A 22,814-nucleotide genomic window follows, 5' to 3' on the forward strand; every position below is an offset into this window, starting at 1 on the left:
AGAAAGATCATAATTGTTACATCTATGGCCACCTTAACTCTCTATGTGGTCTGTATGACATCAGTTGATGATATCATAGCAATGTAAGGGGCTGTAGAATCATAAAGAGAAGATGAATGAGCTCTGCATATTGATAGAGGGGGTTAAGTTTCCCTTTAAGATGTTTCCAGTCTGGGATAGAGTGAAAGCTCTTCAGGAGAGTGGGAAAGTGCTGCTGTCGGGGCTAAGTGGGGCGCAGGAGATGGTTATCTCTGAGAGGAGGCTCAGTGGGGGGCCCTTCCATTCCCTCGTGTCAGACTGAGGATATTTGGAGTGAATTTAAGGCATTTCTGAGCTGCACATTTGTTTCCCTTAAGTCACTAATTCACCCCGTCAGGAACATTGCTGAGCCGGCTCTTCTGCACATTTCATGGCTGCAGCAATTTCTCCCTCAAACTATTTTACTACTTTTATACCATTGTCTTTTCTCTATTTCCATTTGCTTTTTTATTTACCTTTTTCTTTTCTTCCATCCACATTTTATTTCCACTTAAGGTCCATTTACAGATGTAACCGTGTAACCCTCCCTATACTCACCCTCTGCAGCACTCTTATGTGGAACATTCTTATTTCTCATTTATTTGCTTTAGTAACTAACATTAATTCTCACACATCCGATCTGATCCCCATTGTAAGCAGCAGTCCTGTCCTGCTTTATGGCAGCTGAGATTCTAGCTATCTGTATAACAGAACATTCTGTCCCAGTGGCTGCACAGATCCTATCTGATCCCCATTGTAAGCAGCAGTCCTGTCCTGCTTTATGGCAGCTGAGATTCTAGCTATCTGTATAACAGAACATTCTGTCCCAGTGACTGCACAGATCCTATCTGATCCCCATTGTAAGCAGCAGTCCTGTCCTGCTTTATGGCAGCTGAGATTATAGCTATCTGTATAACAGAGCATTCTGTCCCAGTGGCTGCACAGATCCTATCTGATCCCCATTGTAACCAGCAGTCCTGTCCTGCTTTATGGCAGCTGAGATTCTAGCTATCTGTATAACAGAACATTCTGTCCCAGTGGCTGCACAGATCCTATCTGATCCCTATTGTAAGCAGCAGTCCTGTCCTGCTTTATGGCAGCTGAGATTCTAGCTATCTGTATAACAGAACATTCTGTCCCAGTGGCTGCACAGATCCTATCTGATCCCCATTGTAACCAGCAGTCCTGTCCTGCTTTATGGCAGCTGAGATTCTAGCTATCTGTATAACAGAACATTCTGTCCCAGTGGCTGCACAGATCCTATCTGATCCCCATTGTAAGCAGCAGTCCTGTCCTGCTTTATGGCAGCTGAGATTCTAGCTATCTGTATAACAGAACATTCTGTCCCAGTGACTGCACAGATCCTATCTGATCCCCATTGTAAGCAGCAGTCCTGTCCTGCTTTATGGCAGCTGAGATTTTAGCTATATTTAATTATTTTTTGCCACAAACATAGTAACATAGTAAGTAAGGTTGAAAAAAGACACATGTCCATCGAGTTCAACCTTTTTTTTTTTTTTTTTGTTTATTAACTACCTATCTGCCAGTTGATCCAGAGGAAGGCAAAAAACCCATCTGAAGTCTCTCCAATTTGCCTTAGAGGGGGAAAAATTCCTTCCTGACTCCAAAATGGCAATCGGACTAGTCCCTGGATCAACTTGTACTATGAGCTATTTCCCATAACCCTGTATTCCCTCACTTGCTAAAAAGCCATCCAACCCCTTCTTAAAGCTATCTAATGTATCAGCCTGTACCACTGATTCAGGGAGACAATTCCACATCTTCACAGCTCTCACTGTAAAAAACCCCTTCCGAATATTTAGCTGGAACCTCTTTTCTTCTAATCGGAATGGGTGACCTTGTGTCAGCTGGAAAGACCTACTGGTAAATAAATCATTAGAGAGATTATTATATGATCCCCTTATATATTTATACATAGTTATCATATCACCCCTTAAGCGCCTCTTCTCCAGAGTGAACATCCCCAATTTGGCCAGTCTTTCCTCATAGCTAAGAAGCAGTCAGGCTCATTCTAAATTGGCTACTTTTGAGTTAAATTACAGGCAGTCAGATTTGGTTTCAGTTTAGGGCAAGGAGTGTATTTGGGATTTTTGGAGAGAAGTTTATAGAATGACAGACCAGACAAGAGCCTTATAAAGGCAGATACAAGGGATTTGGCTGATGCCTCATTAATATCCTTACAATACCTGACTGAGACATTTCTGTTTTCTAATTAAAGGATTTAGTTTAGGATGTAGATATACAATCTGTTCCAATGATCTGCAGCAGGTTATTAGGCCGGTGTTTGTTCTGCGGCACAAGGTGGCAAAGTCATTCCAATTCTTATCAACTGTCTGGCCACACACAGTGCCTGCATTAAAGGAGAACTAAAGCCTAACTAAAGAAGTAGGTAGTTACGAGCCCAAGGCAACCACAGCCCTTTAACAGTAAAGATCTGTGTCTCCAAAGATGCCCCAGTAGCTCCCCATCTTCTTTTCTGCTGATTCACTGATTCACATGCTCTGTGCTGCTGTCACTTACTGAGCTTAGGGAGCCACTCACAATATACAGTACACATAGAATAGAAATGTCACAATATAAGGCTGATTAGTAATTAATACACATAATTACTACATGGCAGCACAGAAACCAGTGCAATTAGCATCAGAATTGAATAATCAGCAAACCTGTAGCATCAGCTTATATTACAGCCAGGGAAGCTCATTTTCTGCTGGATAATTAGTGACGAGCCCTAAGCTTAGCTTCTCAACAGCCAATCAGAGCCCACTGAGCATGTGAGTGTCACAAACACTTTCCAAGATGGTGACCCCCTGTGACAAGTTTGAAGTCCTGGATCATTGCTGCTATTGACAAGCTCAAACTTTAGCCTCGTGCAATAAGTTCACTATATAAAATAGGACATTTTTAGCCATAATAATTTTTAGAATTTAGTTTTCCTTTAAGCCCCATTCTCATTGCACTGGCATCTGACATGGTACATATCTCTTCCGCTGTCACATAAAAGTGGCAGTTAGAGCAGCTAAACTGTGCCCATCCCGATGCCCTCCTGATGGTTCAACTGCAGCTCAGGTTGGCAGTGGCTACACTACAAGGGGGTGTCTGTGTGGCCCCTGGTTTTTGTGTTATACACGAGAATAAGGAGAGGGAGGCCTTGGGCATAGGGTACAGGGACCTGATGTTCTAATAAAATAACAATGGGTACAAGAGTTGCCCCTTTGCACTTTTGGGGTAGGTGCAGGGTCTGTGTTGATGGCAGGTTAACGCACATTATTTTGTGCTCCTTTGCACTCCAGCACCTGCTCCTACTACTACTTCAATCCGTTTCTTTTAGGCAAATACACTCCCATCTGCACCTGAAATGTGCAAAATATTTCACTACTTGTAAATCTATACGACCGGGAGATTAAGCACCAATAAATGATTGCGGATTTGGCCGCTGTGTCGGAGCAGGAGACGTGTCCCTCTAAATATCCGGCTGTTATTCGGAATAAAATACAGAACAGACACAAAAACAACCCGAGCCCCCGGTTTATGTTTTCTCTGCCATAAAAGCCTCATTTGCATCTCGCTGAATGTTAATTCATTAATAGGAATATGTTGTTCTAATAGAAGCCATAAACCTTTATGTGCTGGATTTATCTCCCCGACATTTACTTTTCCATTAAACCTTTAAATAGTTCAATGGCGCAAATCCTGTTCCAGCCCCAACTTGCACCGGCGTTTATTCTTTATTAATTGTAGCAAGAGGGAAATATCTTCCAGGACATAATAATGATAGGTTGCACCGAGCAGTGCAGTGATAGCTCCGACTATGTGACTGTGTTATACAGGGAACTCTGAGTATCACTCATGTATTATAAGGGATAATGTACCCCCTACTGTAAATGATAAGGATATTAGAAGTCACTGAGGGGTTGTTCTGTGACCATATAAAGGCACAAGGCCGCAGGCTGAGTTATACAGGGAACTCTGAGTATCACTCATGTATTATAAGGGATAATGTACCCCCTACTGTAAATGATAAGGATATTAGAAGTCACTGAGGGGTTGTTCTGTGACCATATAAAGGCACAAGGCTGCAGGCTGAGTTATACAGGGAACTCTGAGTATCACTCATGTATTATAAGGGATAATGTACCCCCTACTGTAAATGATAAGGATATTAGAAGTCACTGAGGGGTTGTTCTGTGACCATATAAAGACACAAGGCTGCAGGCTGAGTTATACAGGGAACTCTGAGTATCACTCGTGTATTATAAGGGATAATGTACCCCCTACTGTAAATGATAAGGATATTAGAAGTCACTGAGGGGTTGTCCTGTGACCATATAAAGGCACAAGGCTGCAGGCTGAGTTATACAGGGAACTCTGAGTATCACTCATGTATTATAAGGGATAATGTACCCCCTACTGTAAATGATAAGGATATTAGAAGTCACTGAGGGGTTGTTCTGTGACCATATAAAGGCACAAGGCTGCAGGCTGAGTTATACAGGGAACTCTGAGTATCACTCATGTATTATAAGGGATAATGTACCCCCTACTGTAAATGATAAGGATATTAGAAGTCACTGAGGGGTTGTTCTGTGACCATATAAAGGCACAAGGCTGCAGGCTGAGTTATACAGGGTACTCTGAGTATCACTCATGTATTATAAGGGATAATGTACCCCCTACTGTAAATGATAAGGATATGAGAAGTCACTGAGGGGTTGTTCTGTGACCATATAAAGGCACAAGGCTGCAGGCTGAGTTATACAGGGAACTCTGAGTATCACTCATGTATTATAAGGGGTAATGTACCCTCTACATTATATCATAATAATTTATAAATATGTGAACTCCTATATTTACCAGTGTATTTTTTCTTCCTTCAGACTGTCCCGAAACCTATAGCCTTGGAACCTTGTTATGGTAACAAAGCAGCAGTTCTCTCGATATTTGTACGACTTCCTCGTGGCTTGGGGGGTATTCCACCTCCGGGTCAGTCTGGTAAGTTCAAATGTATTGATATAGTTTATATGAGATATTCTGTATATATTGTATATAAAACAGTGGGAAGCAAGTGCCTCTTAAAGGAGAAAGAAAGCTACGGAGGCAGTTTATTGCCAATAGATTAGCCACAATAGTGCAAGCTATAACACTATATTTATTCTGCAGAATGTTTTACCATACCTGAGTAAACAGCTCTGGAAGATCTTTCTGTTTAGGATAGTAGCTGCCATATTAGCTTGGTGTGACATCACTTCCTGTCTGATTCTCTCCCTGCTCACCCATAGCTCTGGGCTCAGATTACAGCAGGGAGGGGAGAGGAGCAAACTGAGCATGCTCAAGCCCAAGCCCTGGAGGTTTAAGCTGAAAACAGAAAGTCTGATACAGAAGCCCATGAGTACACAATAGAAGGAAAGAAATGTGGTCTTTCTTTTGACAGAGGACTCAGAGCAGCATTACTTTGAGGGTTTACTGGTGTATTTATATAGAACTTTATGATAAAGCTTACTTAAAGGACCAGTAACATAAAAAAAAAGTAAATATAATTTAGTGTACATTTTGAAAAAAAACACCACCTCCGCTTGTGCTCCTCTTCAGAAACGGCGACAGGGCGACAATCCATCGTGCGCCCCCCGATTTTGCCTCCCTGCCTTCTATAGGAGATAGCCAGGGAGGAGAAATCCAGCGCCGCACAATGGATCTTCGCCCTGTCGCCTTTTCTGAAGAGGAGCGCAAGTGGAGAATAGTTCAGTTATTTCTTAATAAAGACTTTGCGAAATGAAATTTAAATGTGTCTTGGTGGGTTTTTTTCCGTTATGTACAAAAAAAATAAAAAAAAAAATGTTACTGTTTTTTTAATTTTAAAATGTTTTCCTCCTTTAAAGTGACATGAAGGAGAGGACAGGTCACAATTACAATGTGGGGCATCTGTTCCCCTTTATTCTAATTATTAGCATACCCCTGTCCCCTTTCTGCTGATTATATTTATCCGTGTTGCTTCCAGGTCTCGCCGTGGCCAGCGCTCTGGTAGATATCTCCCAACAGATGCCTTTAGCCTATAAGGAGAAATCGGGAGCGGCGCGAAGTCGGAAACACCAGCCGCCCGCACAGCCCAGCACCTGCATTTGACATTGGGCCAACGAACTCTAGGGATTTAAATATTAACCCGTCGGAGTTTTATTGGGATGGAAGGACATCCGCCGGCACCGTTAAGCCTCTCCGCAGACGCGCATGGATCTCCTCACCAGAATCCCTTTTACCGACATTTATTTCCCCTTTATTTTTGTTCTTGTTTGAGTTATCATGTACTATTTTCCATTTCTTTAGGAAAAGAAAGAATCTTAACTTATTCTCTCAATAAACTGTACAGACCCATAGTGTGGAGCTCAGGTTATAAGGTTGGATCATTTCTTCAGCGGTTTTGTAACCACGCGACTCGGACTCCGGAGAGACCTTCTTCCTCGAGCCCTGACTGTGGACTTTTGTACTGAGACATGAGAATGTTCAAAATGAATCTTTTTGTGAACTGTGAAGCTGTAGCCGTGGGTCACTTCCCCGGAGCAAACGGAGAGAGGAGCAAACTGAGCATGCTCAAGCCCTAGCCCTGGAGGTTTAAGCTGAAAACAGGAAGTCTGATACAGAAGCCCATGAGTACACAATAGAAGGAAAGAAATGTGATGTTTCTTTTGACAGAGGACTTGGTGCATCATAATCTCCCCAGTGCTTACGGACTGGACGCTCATTTCTCCGGGCGGAACTTATAGCGATCAGCAAGGATTCTGCACGGCTTATTCCGAGGTGCTTTACTGATCTGTTGAGCTGACACTCTCAGTAAACTGTGGCTGATTCGAGTGTCCATTAAGGAAGTGACGAGGAGGATTGGTGAGCGAGCGATTTGGGAATGAGACAAGAAACGCGACGTTGCTCAGCCCAGGGCTCATTGTATAAGTATCGCTGTGGTACTGAAAGTGCAACAAACTCTGGCAATGTTTTCTTACCATTAAGAGCACATTGCGGATTCCAGTAAATAAATGTAAATTATTTTATGTTATTTTATTTTCATAGAGAAATCTATCTAAAAACATAATAATAAGAAAGAACCCACCACGTGCGTCGGCTTCCTGATGGGACTCAGATGTCTGCTGATTAAAGGAGAAACAAACCCTTTACCAAAAAAAAACCCTACCCCCCTCCCACCTGCTCCCTGGGAAATGCCCCTAACCTTTTACTTGCCCCTCGAAGCAGAGTCACAGCATCGGAGTTCACGGCAGCCATCTTCCGGGTCTTCTTTCGGCGCTTCAGCAATTTCCGTCTATTTCGGTGCATGCTCGGTTGTCGCAAACCGGTAAATTGCTCCACCTGCACATGCGCCACTTCGCTGGTCTCCATCTCAACTTACAGAAGACCCGGAAGATGGCTGCCAGGAACTGCGATGCTGTGACTCTGCTCCGAGGGGCAAGTAAAAAGTTAGGGGCATTTCCTGGGGGGCAGCTAGGCTGGGGCGGAGGGGGTCTACCTGGGGTGGAGGGTAGGGTGTTTTTTGGTAAAGGGTTTGTTTCTCCTTTAAAGTTCCGCCCAGTGCTTTTATTTTCTTTATGTTCTGGGATTAGGAAGTGCTGCCGCTGGTTTTGTGTTTGAATTACAGGCCCTTCAGTCAGTCCTGGGGGCTGGGAGTTTTAGTTCAACCTTTTTTATAGGGGACGTGATTTCTATGGGTCTCTCTGTTCTGGAAATGGTGTTGGGATTGTGTCATAATAATGACATGCTGCATATTAAAGGGGAATTATCATGAAGTTAATATAAGCTTCAGCAAACTGAAATAAGAAACAATTAAATATTCCCCATACGTCAGAGGTCTAGACCAGGGCTGTCCAACTGGCGGCCCACGACCCCCCCTTCTGTGGCCCCCCACACGCTGTGTCTGATTACTATATGTAAAATTTAAAAGGTATCACTACAGAGATTAACTGGTCCCTGCATTGTCTAAACCTCAAATTCAGACTAATCCTCTGTATTGTTCACACCTGACATCTCTATTGTTTATATCCTAAAGCCCCTGTACTGTTCTACCTGAGACCCCTCTATTGTTTATATCCTAAAGCCCCTGTACTGTTCTACCTGAGACCCCTCTATTGTTTATATCCTAAAGCCCCTGTACTGTTCCACCTGAGACCCCTCTATTGTTTATATCCTAAAGCCCCTGTACTGTTCTACCTGAGACCCCTCTATTGTTTATATCCTAAAGCCCCTGTACTGTTCTACCTGAGACCCCTCTATTGTTTATATCCTAAAGCCCCTGTACTGTTCTACCTGAGACCCCTCTATTGTTTATATCCTAAAGCCCCTGTACTGTTCTACCTGAGACCCCTCTATTGTTTCTATCCTAAAGCCCCTGTACTGTTCTACCTGAGACCCCTCTATTGTTTATATCCTAAAGCCCCTGTACTGTTCTACCTGAGACCCCTCTATTGTTTCTATCCTAAAGCCCCTGTACTGTTCTACCTGAGACCCCTCTATTGTTTATATCCTAAAGCCCCTGTACTGTTCTACCTGAGACCCCTCTATTGTTTATATCCTAAAGCCCCTGTACTGTTCTACCTGAGACCCCTCTATTGTTTATATCCTAAAGCCCCTGTACTGTTCTACCTGAGACCCCTCTATTGTTTCTATCCTAAAGCCCCTGTACTGTTCTACCTGAGACCCAATCATGGGGGGGGGGGGCACACTTTTAAGGGGAATTTGCTTTCTTTCTTTTTTAACCCTGATTTGCTTGGCCTTTAATAGTTTTTCAACTTTATAACCCCCTGTTCCAGACATTATCACTCTTGGCTCCCTTTTGGCAGCTGCTGGCACAGGTACATATTTGTGGGCAATATCTTGGCTGCTACTTGCACAGGTAAACAGATGATATGATGGATATTTGGCTGCTGCTGGCACAAGTACATATATGGAGGCAATAGTGTGGATTTATTGGCTGATGCTGGCACAGGTACAGATTGGGGGCAATATAAGGGATTGGCTGCTGCTGGCTCAGGTACATGGGGCAATATGGTGGCTGCTGGCACAGGTACACACATGTTTGAGGGAAATATGATGGATTTTTGGCTACTGATGGAACAGATACAAATTGGGGCAATATGATGGATTATTTTGGTTGCCGCTGGCATAGGTACAGATTGGGGGTAGAAATATGATGGATGTTTTGGTTTATGCTGGCACAGGTACAGATTGGGGCCTGGGGGCAATCTGAGGGATTGACTGCCATTGGTATATGTACAAATGGAGGCAATATGATAGGTGCTGGCACAGGTACAGGGGGCTATATGACTGGTAAGTTGGGAAATGGTAATGCAGGACTGGGTGGGGGGGGCACTGATTGAAACCCTTGCCTAGGGTGCAAAAATACCTTGGCCCGGCCCTGCCTCCCTGTGTGTGCCATTCTCTGCTTGCCCAGTGCTGCTTGTGTGTGCCATTCTCTGCTTGCCCAGTGCTGCTTGTGTGTGCCATTCTCTGCTTGCCCAGTGCTGCTTGTGTGTGCCATTCTCTGCTTGCCCAGTGCTGCTTGTGTGTGCCATTCTCTGCTTGCCCAATGCTGCTTGTGTGTGCCATTCTCTGCTTGCCCAGTGCTGCTTGTGTGTGCCATTCTCTGCTTGCCCAGTGCTGCTTGTGTGTGCCATTCTCTGCTTGCCCAGTGCTGCTTGTGTGTGCCATTCTCTGCTTGCCCAGTGCTGCTTGTGTGTGCCATTCTCTGCTTGCCCAATGCTGCTTGTGTGTGCCATTCTCTGCTTGCCCAGTGCTGCTTGCCCCTACATGTGGGATGTAAGTCTGTTAGGGGTTTGTTAGCATTGGAAATTGTTGTTAAGGGCCCCTAAGGTGTTTAATCATGTGTTGGGGGGTTGTTGTATTATCCACAGGGGAGGATGAGGCATATTTATTTAAGGGGATGTTTTTAACATGACTTCAATTTCTCACATATGAGTGATGAGGGATTTCCCTGCAGTGAGCACCAACCATTTGGTTTTTTGGTGTGTTACCACCGTTAATGTGGATACGATCTTAAACATTCTTGTGGTAATATGGGTGTGGTTTACAGTGGGTGTGGTTTAAAAGGGGGAGTGGCCAACACTGACTTCCATTATCGGCTCTCCTCCACATAGGCCAGTAACATTTTGGCCCTCGGTACAACTGAACTTGGACAGCACTGGTCTAGACAACCACCATCCCTAACCATGGCCCTTCCTTTTCCATTGCTGCTTGATGACAAGGAGCTGACACTTTATTCAGGATCACAGTTCTCCACTGTTCACCAGTCCTATCCCAGCTAGTAATGTACGTGACCCAGGCACAGATTACAGCTTCCTACGCCTCATTTGGGGTGTGGCAAAGGACTGGGGCTTATATGATGAAAAATTTTAGTTCCCCTTTAAAAACGAAGGTGAAATTCAACTTTAAACTATTTAAGTAAGATGGATTTGCAGCTGCTCTTGCACTTTCTGGCCGGTAGGATTTTTAAATGATTGGCTTTCCTCTTCTTACCTGCAAATACTCTGTGGTTACCAGGGTCACAGACCCTTTATTATTGCTCTATTCACTCTACATACTGATTTGCTTTCTGGTTGCTAGGGCTCAATTGTCTTGGTAACCAGGCAGCATATTTCTAGCTAAGCTGCCTATTACGTTACGTTGCATTAGTGGGAGACTGGAGGATGAAATGAATAAGATTGGGGGCTGAAGAGACATCAATACAAAACCTCCCAAATATTCCGTGGCTCACTGAGCAGAATTGGGAGGCAAATAGGTCATTTAAAGGGTAACTTCAGCTTGAATTGGAGCAGGGTCATCCTATAGACTTCTGAGGTCACTGTGTCCTGATACATTAAAGGGCACCTGCTGTTTCCCCCACTGAAGCAGGGATCCTTAAAGGGGAAGTTCACCAGCACCATAAATTGAAGACCAATTCAATATGTTTCCCCACTGGGGCCTCCACTAATCAGCAGGTAACCCTGCAAGGTGCACTGATTTAGGACCATACTTTCCCCCATTAGATTTGCAAATACCACCCAGAAATCTGATTGGTCGCTGTAGGTAACTGCCCTAGGGTTGCGTTGCTAAATCAGATCCGTTCTATTCTGCTTAGTGAATGTGCCATTTTTATGTATGTATATATATATATATATATATATATATATATATATATATATATATATATATATATATATATATATATATATATATATATATATATATATATATATATTTTATTGTGACACTGGAATATGTGAATGGGACATGGAAGTGCCAATGCTCTGCAGTAGGTAGGTGCTCTTTTATATTTATTTATCTAGAACAGACTTGTAGATAAATATATTTTTACTGGGCACCCTTTTGCACAGCTATATCACTATTCTGCTGACAGCCATGCTGGGGCACATATATAGCTTAGGAATTGAACAGAGAAACGGCCTGTGACTCTTCTCTGCTCACTAAGTTTATTTTCTGACAGCCGGCCCTACAGATGTCTGTCCAGCGGGATGAGAGGAAGCAGAATGGGGATCTCTGGAGACTCGTCTTTGCCAGAGATGATTTTGGAGAGGAGAGGGGTTGTTAATAGACTTTTCTACGTGCTGCAGTTTATTTCTAGAGCTCGGAGCAGTATAGGATCCACTGATGTGCGCTGTCCCTTTATATTCTGTATATAGTCGTGAGTCTGGTCTAAGGCTAAATTGTAGCAGTTAATAAATGGTTAATGTATATATATTCAATTAGCAATAGTCTGAAATACCTCATCTTCAGAACAGTTAACTGAATGGGTCCGCGATGTCTGCACCTGGCACCCCAATAATATTCTCCTTTATCTACACAGTCTCGTATATAGGGGAACTCCACCCCCAATAACTGTGAAAGAAAACGTCATTCTTTGGAATTGTAACTGAAATCCTCACCGGCCGGGCAGATTAAAGGACATGTCAACCCTTGAAACGTGTTCATTTTTGTACTCCTTACAGAGTGAGTTTTAAAACAGCTGTTCATTTCAGTGCATTGGCTACAGTCGGCAGAAAATGAAGTTAGAGTGAGCAGGGGACAGTCTTGTGATGCTGCTCTTCAGAGACAACATGGTTAGTGAGCAGGGAAGAGACATCTGACGTTTCTCTGGTCAGTTCTAAGCACAATAACATCACAAGACTTTCCTTTTCTCACTTAATTAACTTTCTGCTGAATTGCAAAAGTGATCAAAAGAGAGAACAACCTTCCACTGATTTGTTTTGGGGGTTGATACAGGTCCTATCTCCCTCTAGAAATGGATCCTCCTCTGCTGATTGTCTTCCAGCCCCTACAGGGAACCCGTATTCCAGCCCCCTCCAATGGCGTCCCACCTCTCCCCCTGTAGAAACGGTTATTTTCGATCAATTTCAGTTTTAAAAAGCAACGTTTTGTCATATTCCTGTTGGTTTAATCGCTGTGTATAATTCCCCATCGATTCCACTCGCCCATAGATCGCGCTGATTGTATAGAACGAGAAACACGTGAGGGGGGGTTAAGAATAACATTTAGGATTTTTTTATTTTTTTTGCGGATCTATATTTTTTATTTTTTTTTGTATTGTAAAGTAGCTAATTTAAATAAAAGCAGATTTAAGGTCTCAACAGAAATGTGAACTACGTGTACAATGAGAAGCTCCGCCTACTGCGATCTTCTGAAATAAAAGGAAAATGTCGCTGATGTAGTGGGGTCTTGTCTTTATAATTGTGATTATTAATATGAGCCTGGAGTTTCCCTACTGCCCGGGGATCTGCTATTTTCATGGTTTGTTCCCATTATCCCTTCATATTCACATCATATTCTCATTGAAATTAGCAGCGGCCGTACAATTTATTTATTTTATTCTAAGGGACAGATTTGGGGAATTTATAGGATTTGTACGACATTTTTAGGCTGTTTTCCTTATAAACTGAGGCTGCTGATCCAGCCAATCTGCCTGCGCCCTGAGTCACTAGACCAAAGGGTTAACATTTTTAGGGGTGTCCAGTCAGAGCCCTGATATTTTTATGGACCTGTGGGCTCCACACTTTGAAGGCTGTCGATAATCCCTGTGCCCCCTCCCCAACCTTTTGCCTGGCCAGGCTGTTGTGTCTCCTACTCAATGTAACTGAATGTGTCTCAGTGGGACATGGATTTTTACTATTGAGTGTTGTTCTTAGATCTACCAGGCAGCTGTTATCTTGTGTTAGGGAGCTGTTATCTGGTTACCTTCCCATTGTTCTTTTGTTTGGCTGCTGGGGGGGAAAAGGGAGGGGGTGATATCACTCCAACTTGCAGTACAGCAGTAAAGAGTGACTGAAGTTTATCAGAGCACAAGTCACATGACTGGGGGCAACTGGGAAACTGACAATATGTCTAGCCCCATGTCAGATTTCAAAATTGAATATATAAAAATCTGTTTGCTCTTTTGAGAAATGGATTTCAGTGCAGAATTCTGCTGGAGCAGCACTATTAACTGATGTGTTTTGAAAAAAATGTTTTCCCCATGACAGTATCCCTTTAAGAATAACACGCAACTTCTGCCTTTGTCCTGAGGAGATAGGGAGAACTGAAGGGAAAGGGACAAAGACAATAAAGGAAAGAGCAGCCAAAAGTGGGGCACAAGTGGGGTAAGCAGTGTCGGACTGGGCCTGCAGGACACCGGGAAAAAAACCTGGTGGGCCCCGCCGGGTCCAGTTAGTTAGACAAAATGTAATGTATAAAGACTGGAGTAACTGGATGTGTAACATAATAGCCAGAACACTACTTCCTGCTTTTCAGCTCTCTTGGCTTCCTCTGATTGGTTACCAGGCAGTAACCAATTAATGACTTAAGGAGGGGCACATGGGACATAACTGTTGCTTTTGAATCTGAGCTGAATGCTGAGGATCAATTACAAACTCACTGAACAGTTATGTCCCATGTGGCCCCCCTTATAGTCACTGACTAACTCAGAGTTAGAGAGCTGAAAAGCAGGAAGTAGTGTTCTGGCTATTATGTTACACATCCACTAACTCCAGCCTTTATACATTACATTTTTGCCTGACTAAATATTTTAGATACATTTTTTATTTTGCACAGTCTCTCTATTTACACATTTATTTTTACACTGACCTGTTCCTTTAAAGAGGTGGTTCACCTTTAAGTTAACTTTTAGTATGCTATAGAATGGCTAATCCTAAGCAACATTTCAGTTGATCTTCTTGTTTTAGTGTTTATAGCTTTTTTTCATTAATTGTCTTCTTCTGACTCTTTCGAGGTTTAAAATCGGGGTCACTGACCCCATCTAAAAAAACAGCAAAATCCTCCGCAAAGCTACAAATTTATTGTTATTGCTACTTTTTTATCTCTCTTCTTTCTATTAGGGACCACTCCTATTCATATTCCAGTCTCTTATTCAAATGATTGCATGGTTGCTAGGGGCATTTGGGCCCTAGCAACCATATCGCTGAAATAACAAACTGGAGAGCTGCTGAATAAAAAGCTAAATAACTCAAAAAACACAATTTTTTTTTTTAAAACCAATCACAAATTGTCTAAGAATATCCCTCTCTACTGTATATTAAACATTAATTGATAGATGAAAACCCCCCTTTGAGAGAGCCTATGATAGAGTTATTCTGAACATGCTGAAAGCCTGGGATGGACACAGAGATCTGCAAAGCCATCAAAGGATTGGACAACTCAAAGGGCCAGAAACCATAGAACTAGGGATGCACCAAATCCACTATTTGGGATTCGGCCGAATCCCTGAATCCTTGGTGAAAGATTTGGTCGAATACCGAACCGAATCCGAATCCTAATTTGCATATGCAAATTAGGGGCAGGAAAGGAAAAAGTGGAAAAAATTCTACTTTTGTGATGTAAAATCACGTGATTTTCCTACCCGTCCCTAATTTACATATGGAATTTAGGATTCGGATTCAGTTCGGCCAGGCACAAGGATTCAGCCGAATCCTGCTGAAAATGGCCGAATCCCAAACCGAATCCTGGATTCGGTGCATCCCTACATAGAACCCAGTATAAACAACAGGGATTAGACAAAGGGATCTGCTGTATTTGTGATGTTCTAGAAACCAAGGAACCCTGAAGGTGAAGAAACCTGGGGCAGATGAAGAGTTCCTCTGAACTGGAACTAATACTAAATTCTAAATACGAAGGGAATTTGGGGTCAAATAGGCAAAGATATAGAACCCAGTAGGGGTAGAAAGCCTCTAAAAGACACAGGGATCAGCTGAGCTTGTGATGGACAACCCATATGGGCCAGAAACCATGGAACCACAGAAGCCATTGAGTAAAGAAGCCTCAGTATAAAGTAATATGGAACATTAATACTCAGATATTTCTCAGGCAGTTAGGGGATGGGCAGTTCAGCAAACCCAAGGCCTGGCATAGAAACTTGGCAAGAATTCAATGGAACCCTGAAGGTCTAGTTACATTTAAGAACTGCCCAGCCAAACTGGTCATGTGACTTCTTTTTGTTTTCAAAAATTTTTCCTTTCCTTTTGTAAGTTTTCCTCTTAATGATAAAATGTTTGTAGGACTGAGCGCACATCGGCCCGTAGCAGAGACAATAAGAAGGCCAGTGCTTTTCAGCATATTATGAGAATGATCCTACTAAAAGCCTAGTGATCGGTAATTATAGCAAATTCGCATCTTTTTCTCTTTCTGAAAGTCCTGGCATTCACGTGTTCTGTAATATCCATAATAATAAGGAATGTTTTAGCCACTAAACAAAAATGGATGCAAATGGCTAATTAAGCTGAACTGAATTATCTAGCCGCAGGACATGCACGAAGCCTTGATCCATATACAAAGGAACAAAATAACATTGATTGCTTCAGAACATACCCATAAGGCCTTGGTATGAAGTTGTGTGGGGTAGCAGTTTCTCAAGGAGTATACAACTACTTCTCCTGCTCTCCTCATGCAGCAGAACTTCAGTTTCCAAAATCCTGCAACAATCAAGAACAGTGGCTCTTAGGCTCATGTAATGGCACACTTTGACCTCCATGGTCCTCTCATTCTCTTTCTCTTCTGCAACTACATCCCATTTGCATGACAGACACTGGCACAGTCAGGTGGACATTGCTGAGGAACCATGCCATAACCCTCGTTTTAGGCTCTATGCAGAAGTCATCTCAACCTGAAGCAGAAATGGAAAGCATGGCCTCAGAGTTGCCTTGTTGGCATTGTGCGTGATATATTGTCACCTAAATATTATCCGTATATTCCAAAGGCCTCCAACATGCTGGAGGCCAGTCACCATACATGATACGGCATAGTTTTTTAATCTACAGTAGTATGGCCTCTTCCAGGAATGGAAGTCAAACAATCCAGAGGCACACAGAGCTGATGCAACCAAGGAACACCTTCCCTTTATCAACCAATCACCATGATTGCACCTCTTTATATATTGTATTGCACTTCACATCCTTATACTTGACCCCGAAACGTTGCACTGCTATTCCGCAATAAACATGCAAGGTGTTCCTTGGTTGCATCAACTCTGTGGGCCTCTGGATTGTTTGACTTCTAGACTGGCTTTGGGGTTGCTGGATCTCTACCGCTGTGCACCAGACAGCATTATATTCATCTCTTACAAGGGTGTGCGAGAGCCAGATCTCTTTTGGACACTCTTCCAAGAATGTACTACTCTCAAGTGAGATACCATCACATGAACTAGGATAGAGCCATTGTCCTACACCATAGTTTTCCAAACTGTGTGGCATGGTTGGGGGATAACCTAAAGGCAACCAAACCACTTATTGTCAGTTGCGCCTTTTCATTCACAAGCTGGACCATGGTCTGGTGCAAAGAAGATTAGACCTACCTTGACCAGACTTCAGATACAATTTTTTTTGTGGACAGAACCTGTAGATGTTCCACCTCTGGTCAACTGGGATGAAATCTATGGACAACAATTTGCTAGATATTCCTGGAACTACAGTATGGAGACTTACAGGTCAATGGTTGTGTTATTTTTGGGGGGGGGGGCAGATGTCTGAATAAATGTGTAACTGCAAAAGGGAACTTAAACGCAAGCTGTCTGAAAACCAGAATCTTAACATGTGAACCTTGGGGTTTGATCCTGATTCAAGAAGAAGTTTAGGAGATAGCAGAGTGGCCAGACCTTCTCTGATGACCTATGGGAAGTCCTGGTAACAAAGTGGAAAGGTGCAGATGATTTTCAGGTCGAAAGGAAAAAAAAAGGTAATTATCTCATAAATTTGGTTATACACCGAGGCCGAGAAGCTTTTTTGTGTCTCTTTTGTATATTAAGTTGAAAGCCTGTTAAATATTGATAAACCCTTTAGAGCTACAGTAATTCCTTGTTGTATCTATTTGCACAACTCATAAATGTGTAAAGAAGCAAAGCACCGCGCTGTCTCCTTTCTTGTCGGCTTTTAAGGGGCAGAATGAAGCCTTTTTTTTGTAGGCTATGAACGTTATATAAAGAGCGGCTAATGGCGGCTTCCTGGCACAGAATGGGGTTTGCCACAGAGAGGGGACAATGAGAGCAAAGCCACATGATATAGAACTATAAAGATTTTCATTCTGATGTGGAATTCCTGCTCGGAGGGAGATGCCGCTCCATATTCAGCCAGAAATAGAACATAAAAAGACCTTGATTGTGATGGAAAGCACATTCAGTTTGAACTTAGAGAACTAGGGGTTAAGTGAAGACTGAAAAATCATTATTTCTATCAGCACATGGAATTACATGGAATTGTCAGAAATGGGGGATTAAAAGGATTGACGGGCATAAATACGAATGTTTCTTGACTAGACCACATTGTAGCTTTGCACGTCTGTGCCGAAGCCTGAGTTTTATTCCAGACTGAGCAGTAACTGCGAGGGCTTCTCTACAATCCCCTGCTCTCACCCATATCAATACATTAAAGGGCATTAAGACTTTTGGAAAATGCTGCTTAGCAATACCCTACCCTTTAAACAAGTCATTGCAGTATATTTAAGATGGTCAAGGACACTAGATGGCCAAAAGTAAGTTCTAATTGTTGGAATTGGCTATTTAAGCAGACATACGGTAGGTGCCACTCCATCATACAATGACATGCTTGATAAATTAGTGATTCCTACTTTGTGCACAAAGGCAGGTCCATACCAAATGGGTTTGCTGAGATGAGAGTGGGGGAACTTTTGACTGGTCTGCACCTGACCTCAACCCAACTGAACTCTGCTGGATGAATTGGAACGTTAAGTGTGAACCAGAGCCAACATCAATGCTCAAAGTCTTCTATATATAGTGATGGACTAGGTAGTCCAGGGCCCACTGGGGCTGCTGCCTGGGGGCCCCCCTCTCCAGTCCAAGGCTCTAGCTCTCCTCGCTGAACACAATTTACGGCACTTTCTCACATTTCGTCTTTTCGGCATTGATGGGAGGGGAGCGCCGGTGCCCACAGTCCCAGCAGAGGGGACCTTTTTTAGAGGGAACAGACGTGTATCAGCAGAGGCATGAGGGTTGCACCAACCAAGTTTTGGTCAATCCAAGTAGATGGGTAAAGAAACCAATCAGCGCAGGTGTACTGCTGCAAGGTGCTTTTATTGAATACACCAGAAATATACAACAAGGGTAAATATACCAGTTTATGTGACTTTTGCTACCAACCAAGTTTTGACCCTCTCTATAGGAATAGAAGCAAATCCCACCAAATCCCCAATATAACATCTTATGGGACTGTTATAGCAACAAACAGAGGGGCAACGTTCTATTAATTCTTTTGGTTTGGGAATGAGATGTTGGACAGGCAGGTGTCCTCACTCTATGTAGCGTACGTCTCTGCTCTGGTCAACCCTACACTTGATTAATTCCGAAGAATTCAAATGTTTTATTATACATTTTTATAATTTCATTGTTTTATTAATTACACATACACAAATTGTGTACTAATTTTGTGTGTTACACCTTCCCCCTCTTTGTCATTAAGTCTAAGAACCAAAACACAGGAGAGAAGAATATGGACAAGCAGTTCCCTCAACTCTTTCCCATGTTCCCTAAAATTCACTAAATTAACTTTCCCTAACGAGGCAGCTTAGTCAGATTGTCCTGCACTTCCATATCGATAAACGGCGCCCTCTGTCTACTGCTTGAAGTAAGTCCTTTTTACTATAAACTGTGACTTTATCACAAAATTCTTTAGAAAAAGAGAAGACAATGAGACTCTCACGCTGGGGGCTTAGGGCCACTTTCTATTGCGAATCACTTTTGAAACATTGGGAGGAGGGAGCAGATAAAGCCTTTAATGTAATTCTCGAGTGATGGAAGAGGTTTTCTTCCCTTAAATTAACATAGTATGGAAATCACGCTGGTTCCCTTAGAAGCTCCAATAAAAATATAAAGTAACTGAAGATCAAAGGAGTCTGAATTTCAAGCAAGTTGTTTATGCGGGAGGCTTTTGGCCAACTGGAACAGAATATTAATGGTGCCACGAAACAGAATATCAGACAAGGAAACAGGCAAAGAACAGCACAATCATCCCAATTTACCAACTTGAATTGAATGAAGTCAACATTGAAGTAACAATATGAGTAGTGTAAGGAAAGTCGTCTGTAGTTGGGAATATTGTACAAGGTTTTGGGGAGTCCAGTCTGGGCCAAGATGAAGATATTTCACTGCTCTTCAGAATAGAGAAGATCTAGTAAATTAATAGTTCATCTTAATTGTGACTTTTGGTGTGTTCTAGAATGACCTGTTATAATCAACAGGTATTTTTTTAATAGTTTTTCAATACATTGCCTTTTCCATCTCTCAAATGGGGCAAAAGCAAATAAAAAATTAATTAAAAAAAACCCTTTTGCTCTGTTTTAATGTTATTTTTCATTTCTCTTACTTCTCTTTCTATTAAGGATCTCTCCTACTGATTTTCTAGTCTCTCATTTAAAATGTTGCCGAATGGCGAGGGTAAATTGAACCCTAGAAACCAGAAAGACTCTAAAATTCAAACTTGTGGCAATATCATTAGAAAAGAGAAAGTGTAAATTGTCTCAAAATATCTATGTGTACATCAAACTAAAAAAAAAAACTCAGTCCCTACAACTATAAGTTGCAATCAGAGTTCTTGTCCAGCCAATTGTTTCGGTTACAGACTCCTAGCCCCCCCCCCCCCCGTAAGCTTCCATCACATTTTTTTTTATCCCAGGCCACTTTTTTTGAACAACTTCCTGTAACTCTCCCTTAAAGCTTCCATTAGAGCAGGGGTCCCCAACCTTTTTTACCCGTGAGCCACATTCAGATGTAAAAAGATTTGGGGAGCAACACAAGCATAAAAAAGTTCCTTGGGGTGCCAAATAAGGGCCGTCATTGGCTATTTGGTAGCCCCTATTTAGACTGGCAGCCTACAGGAGGCTCTGCTTGGCACTATACTTAGTTTTTATGCAATTAAAAGTAACTTCCAAGCCTGGAATTAAAAAATAAGCACCTGGTTTGAGGACACTGAGAGCAACATCCAAGGGGTTGGAGAGCAACATGTTGCTCACGAGCTACTGGTTGGGGATCACTGCATTAGAGTGTTCTAGTCCATCCCACTGCTTGTTTTAACAACTTCCTGTCACTCCTCCTGTAAGCTGCTTTCAAGATGTTCTAGCCCAGACCACTGCTTGAGTCACAGACTCCTTGCTCCTCCCCTATAACCTGCCATAAGTGTTTTAGCCCAGCCCACTGCTTGTTTTAACAACTTACTGTGCCTGTAAGCTGCCATCAAAGTGTTCTAGCCCAGACCACTGCTTGAGTCACAGACTCCTTGCTCCTCCCCCTGTAAGCTGCCATCAGAGTGTTTTATCCCAGCCCACTGCTTGTTTTAACAACTTCCTGTCTCTCCCATTGTAAGCTTCCATCAGAGTGTTCTAGCCCCATCCACTGCTTGTTTTAACAACTTCGTGTCCCTCCCCCTGTAAGCTGCTTTCAAGGTTTTCTAGCCCAGACTACTGCTTGAGTCACAGACTCCATGCTCCTCCCCCTGTAAGCTGCCATCAGAGTGTTTTATCCCAGCCCACTGCTTGTTTTAACAACTTCCTGTCTCTCCCATTGTAAGCTTCCATCAGAGTGTTGTAGCCCCACCCACTGCTTGTTTTAACAACTTCCTGTCCCTCCCCCTGTAAGCTGCTTTCAAGGTTTTCTAGCCCAGACTACTGCTTGAGTCACAGACTCCATGCTCCTCCCCTGTAAACTGCCATCAGTGTTTTAGCCCAGCCCACTGCTTGTTTTAACAACTTCCTGCCACCCCCCCTGTAAGCTTCCATCCGAGTGTTCTAGCCCAGACCACAACTTCACAGATTCCTAGCTCCTCCCCCTGTAAGTTGCCATCAGAATTGTCAGTGTTTGTATGAAGATTATTAGGGGCAGATTCACTAAGCGCCGAATTTGTGCTTTCGTCCACTTTGCTCACGTCGCAACACTTCGCCAGGCGTAACTTTGCCCAGACAACGCTTAGACAACGCTTATTCACTAACATGCGAAGTTACGTCCAGGCCGACGAACGCTGGCGAAGTTGCACTAGCGTTACTGCTAGGGGTGGGTGAATTTTTTTGCCTTGTTTCACTGAAAAAATGACGCCCATAGACTTGTATGGCCGCATGGTTCAAAAAAAAAAAAAAGACGCACGTCAAAACAATTTCGCCACGCGACAAAATATTTTTGACGCCCACGACATTTTTGGCGAAATGAAACGGGTCAAATTCGCCCATCCCTAGTTACTGCGGCAAGACAGCGAAGTTGCCCTAGCGTTGGCTAATTTGCATACGGCGGGAAGTTAAAGTTGAATGGACGTATATGTTGCAGCAAATACATTACATTACACAAGTCCAGGGAACCTTCATAAAATAAAATAAAGTTGTTATATTGCCCTACACATGAGCCCAGTGTATAGTTTATGTGCCATATGTTAGGAAATGTAGGGGGGAACCCGGTTACCCAAAAAAAATGTACGGACTTTTGCAGCCTATCACCCTGAAAAAGTGAAAAGACGCCGGCGTTTTTTTGGGACAAACAAACAAATTGAGGAAATCCTATGCACTCCATTGCACTTCGCCTGGTCTGAGCTGGTGAAGGCAAGTGTTGGGGAACAGCCAACGTTCAGTAAAATCCGCATCTTAGTGAATTTGCGCAGTTACGTCCATTCCGTTCGCCAGAGCGAATATTCACATGGCGTTAAGAGTACGAATTTGCGCTAGTGTCTATTTTCTTTGCTAGCGAAGTTACACCTGCGCGAATTTTCGCCAGCGTTAATCACTTCGCCCTTTAGTGAATTTGCCCTTGAGTGTTTTATGACATGTATTGGTTCCCTGTTGAGGGCATAGAAGTCCATAGTTCTGAGCCCAGTCGCTTGCACATCCCTTGTTTTACATGAGCATTGATCTAGGAGTCTGGATGAGAGTGATGTGAATATTCAGTCCCTGCAGGGAAGACTAAAGCTTTGGCTGTCACAGTTCACTGATATGTTGCTCGGGGTCGATCTGACTCATTATGTTAAAGACGTTTGAGAGAATAATTATTTTGGGTGGGTGACAGAACCATCTCTCCGGTGTGAGCGTGTGCAGCACAAATGTCACTTCTGTGTATCCCCCGTGTGGCTAATTCTGCAGTCGAGATTTTGAATAGAGACATTAAGAGCTTGGGAAGCATATGCTGTGGGTATTTACAAACACAATAACGGATCCCTATGTAGCTTTCCCACGGCTCCCTCTGTGGATATTAAACAGTGAGGACAAAAATATGAAAAATACATTTAATAGCAGCGATACAGTGG

The 22,814-nt window shown here is 42.9% G+C and overlaps 1 protein-coding gene across 1 annotated transcript in view; it reads left to right on the plus strand.

Annotated features, from left to right (window-relative positions):
• atrn.S (attractin S homeolog) overlaps nt 1-7,081 on the plus strand; it is an 86,698-nt gene extending 79,617 nt beyond the window's left edge. Inside the window, exons 28-29 of the mRNA XM_018242970.2 lie at nt 4,917-5,031; nt 6,035-7,081. Coding sequence (XP_018098459.1) covers nt 4,917-5,031; nt 6,035-6,159 — 240 coding nt within the window. The 3' untranslated portion in view covers nt 6,160-7,081. The remainder of the gene's footprint in view (nt 1-4,916; nt 5,032-6,034) is intronic.
• Nucleotides 7,082-22,814: the final 15,733 nt, after the last annotated feature.

Source organism: Xenopus laevis, chromosome 1S (assembly GCF_017654675.1).
Source record: "Xenopus laevis strain J_2021 chromosome 1S, Xenopus_laevis_v10.1, whole genome shotgun sequence".
NCBI classification, from domain to species: Eukaryota; Metazoa; Chordata; class Amphibia; order Anura; family Pipidae; genus Xenopus; species Xenopus laevis.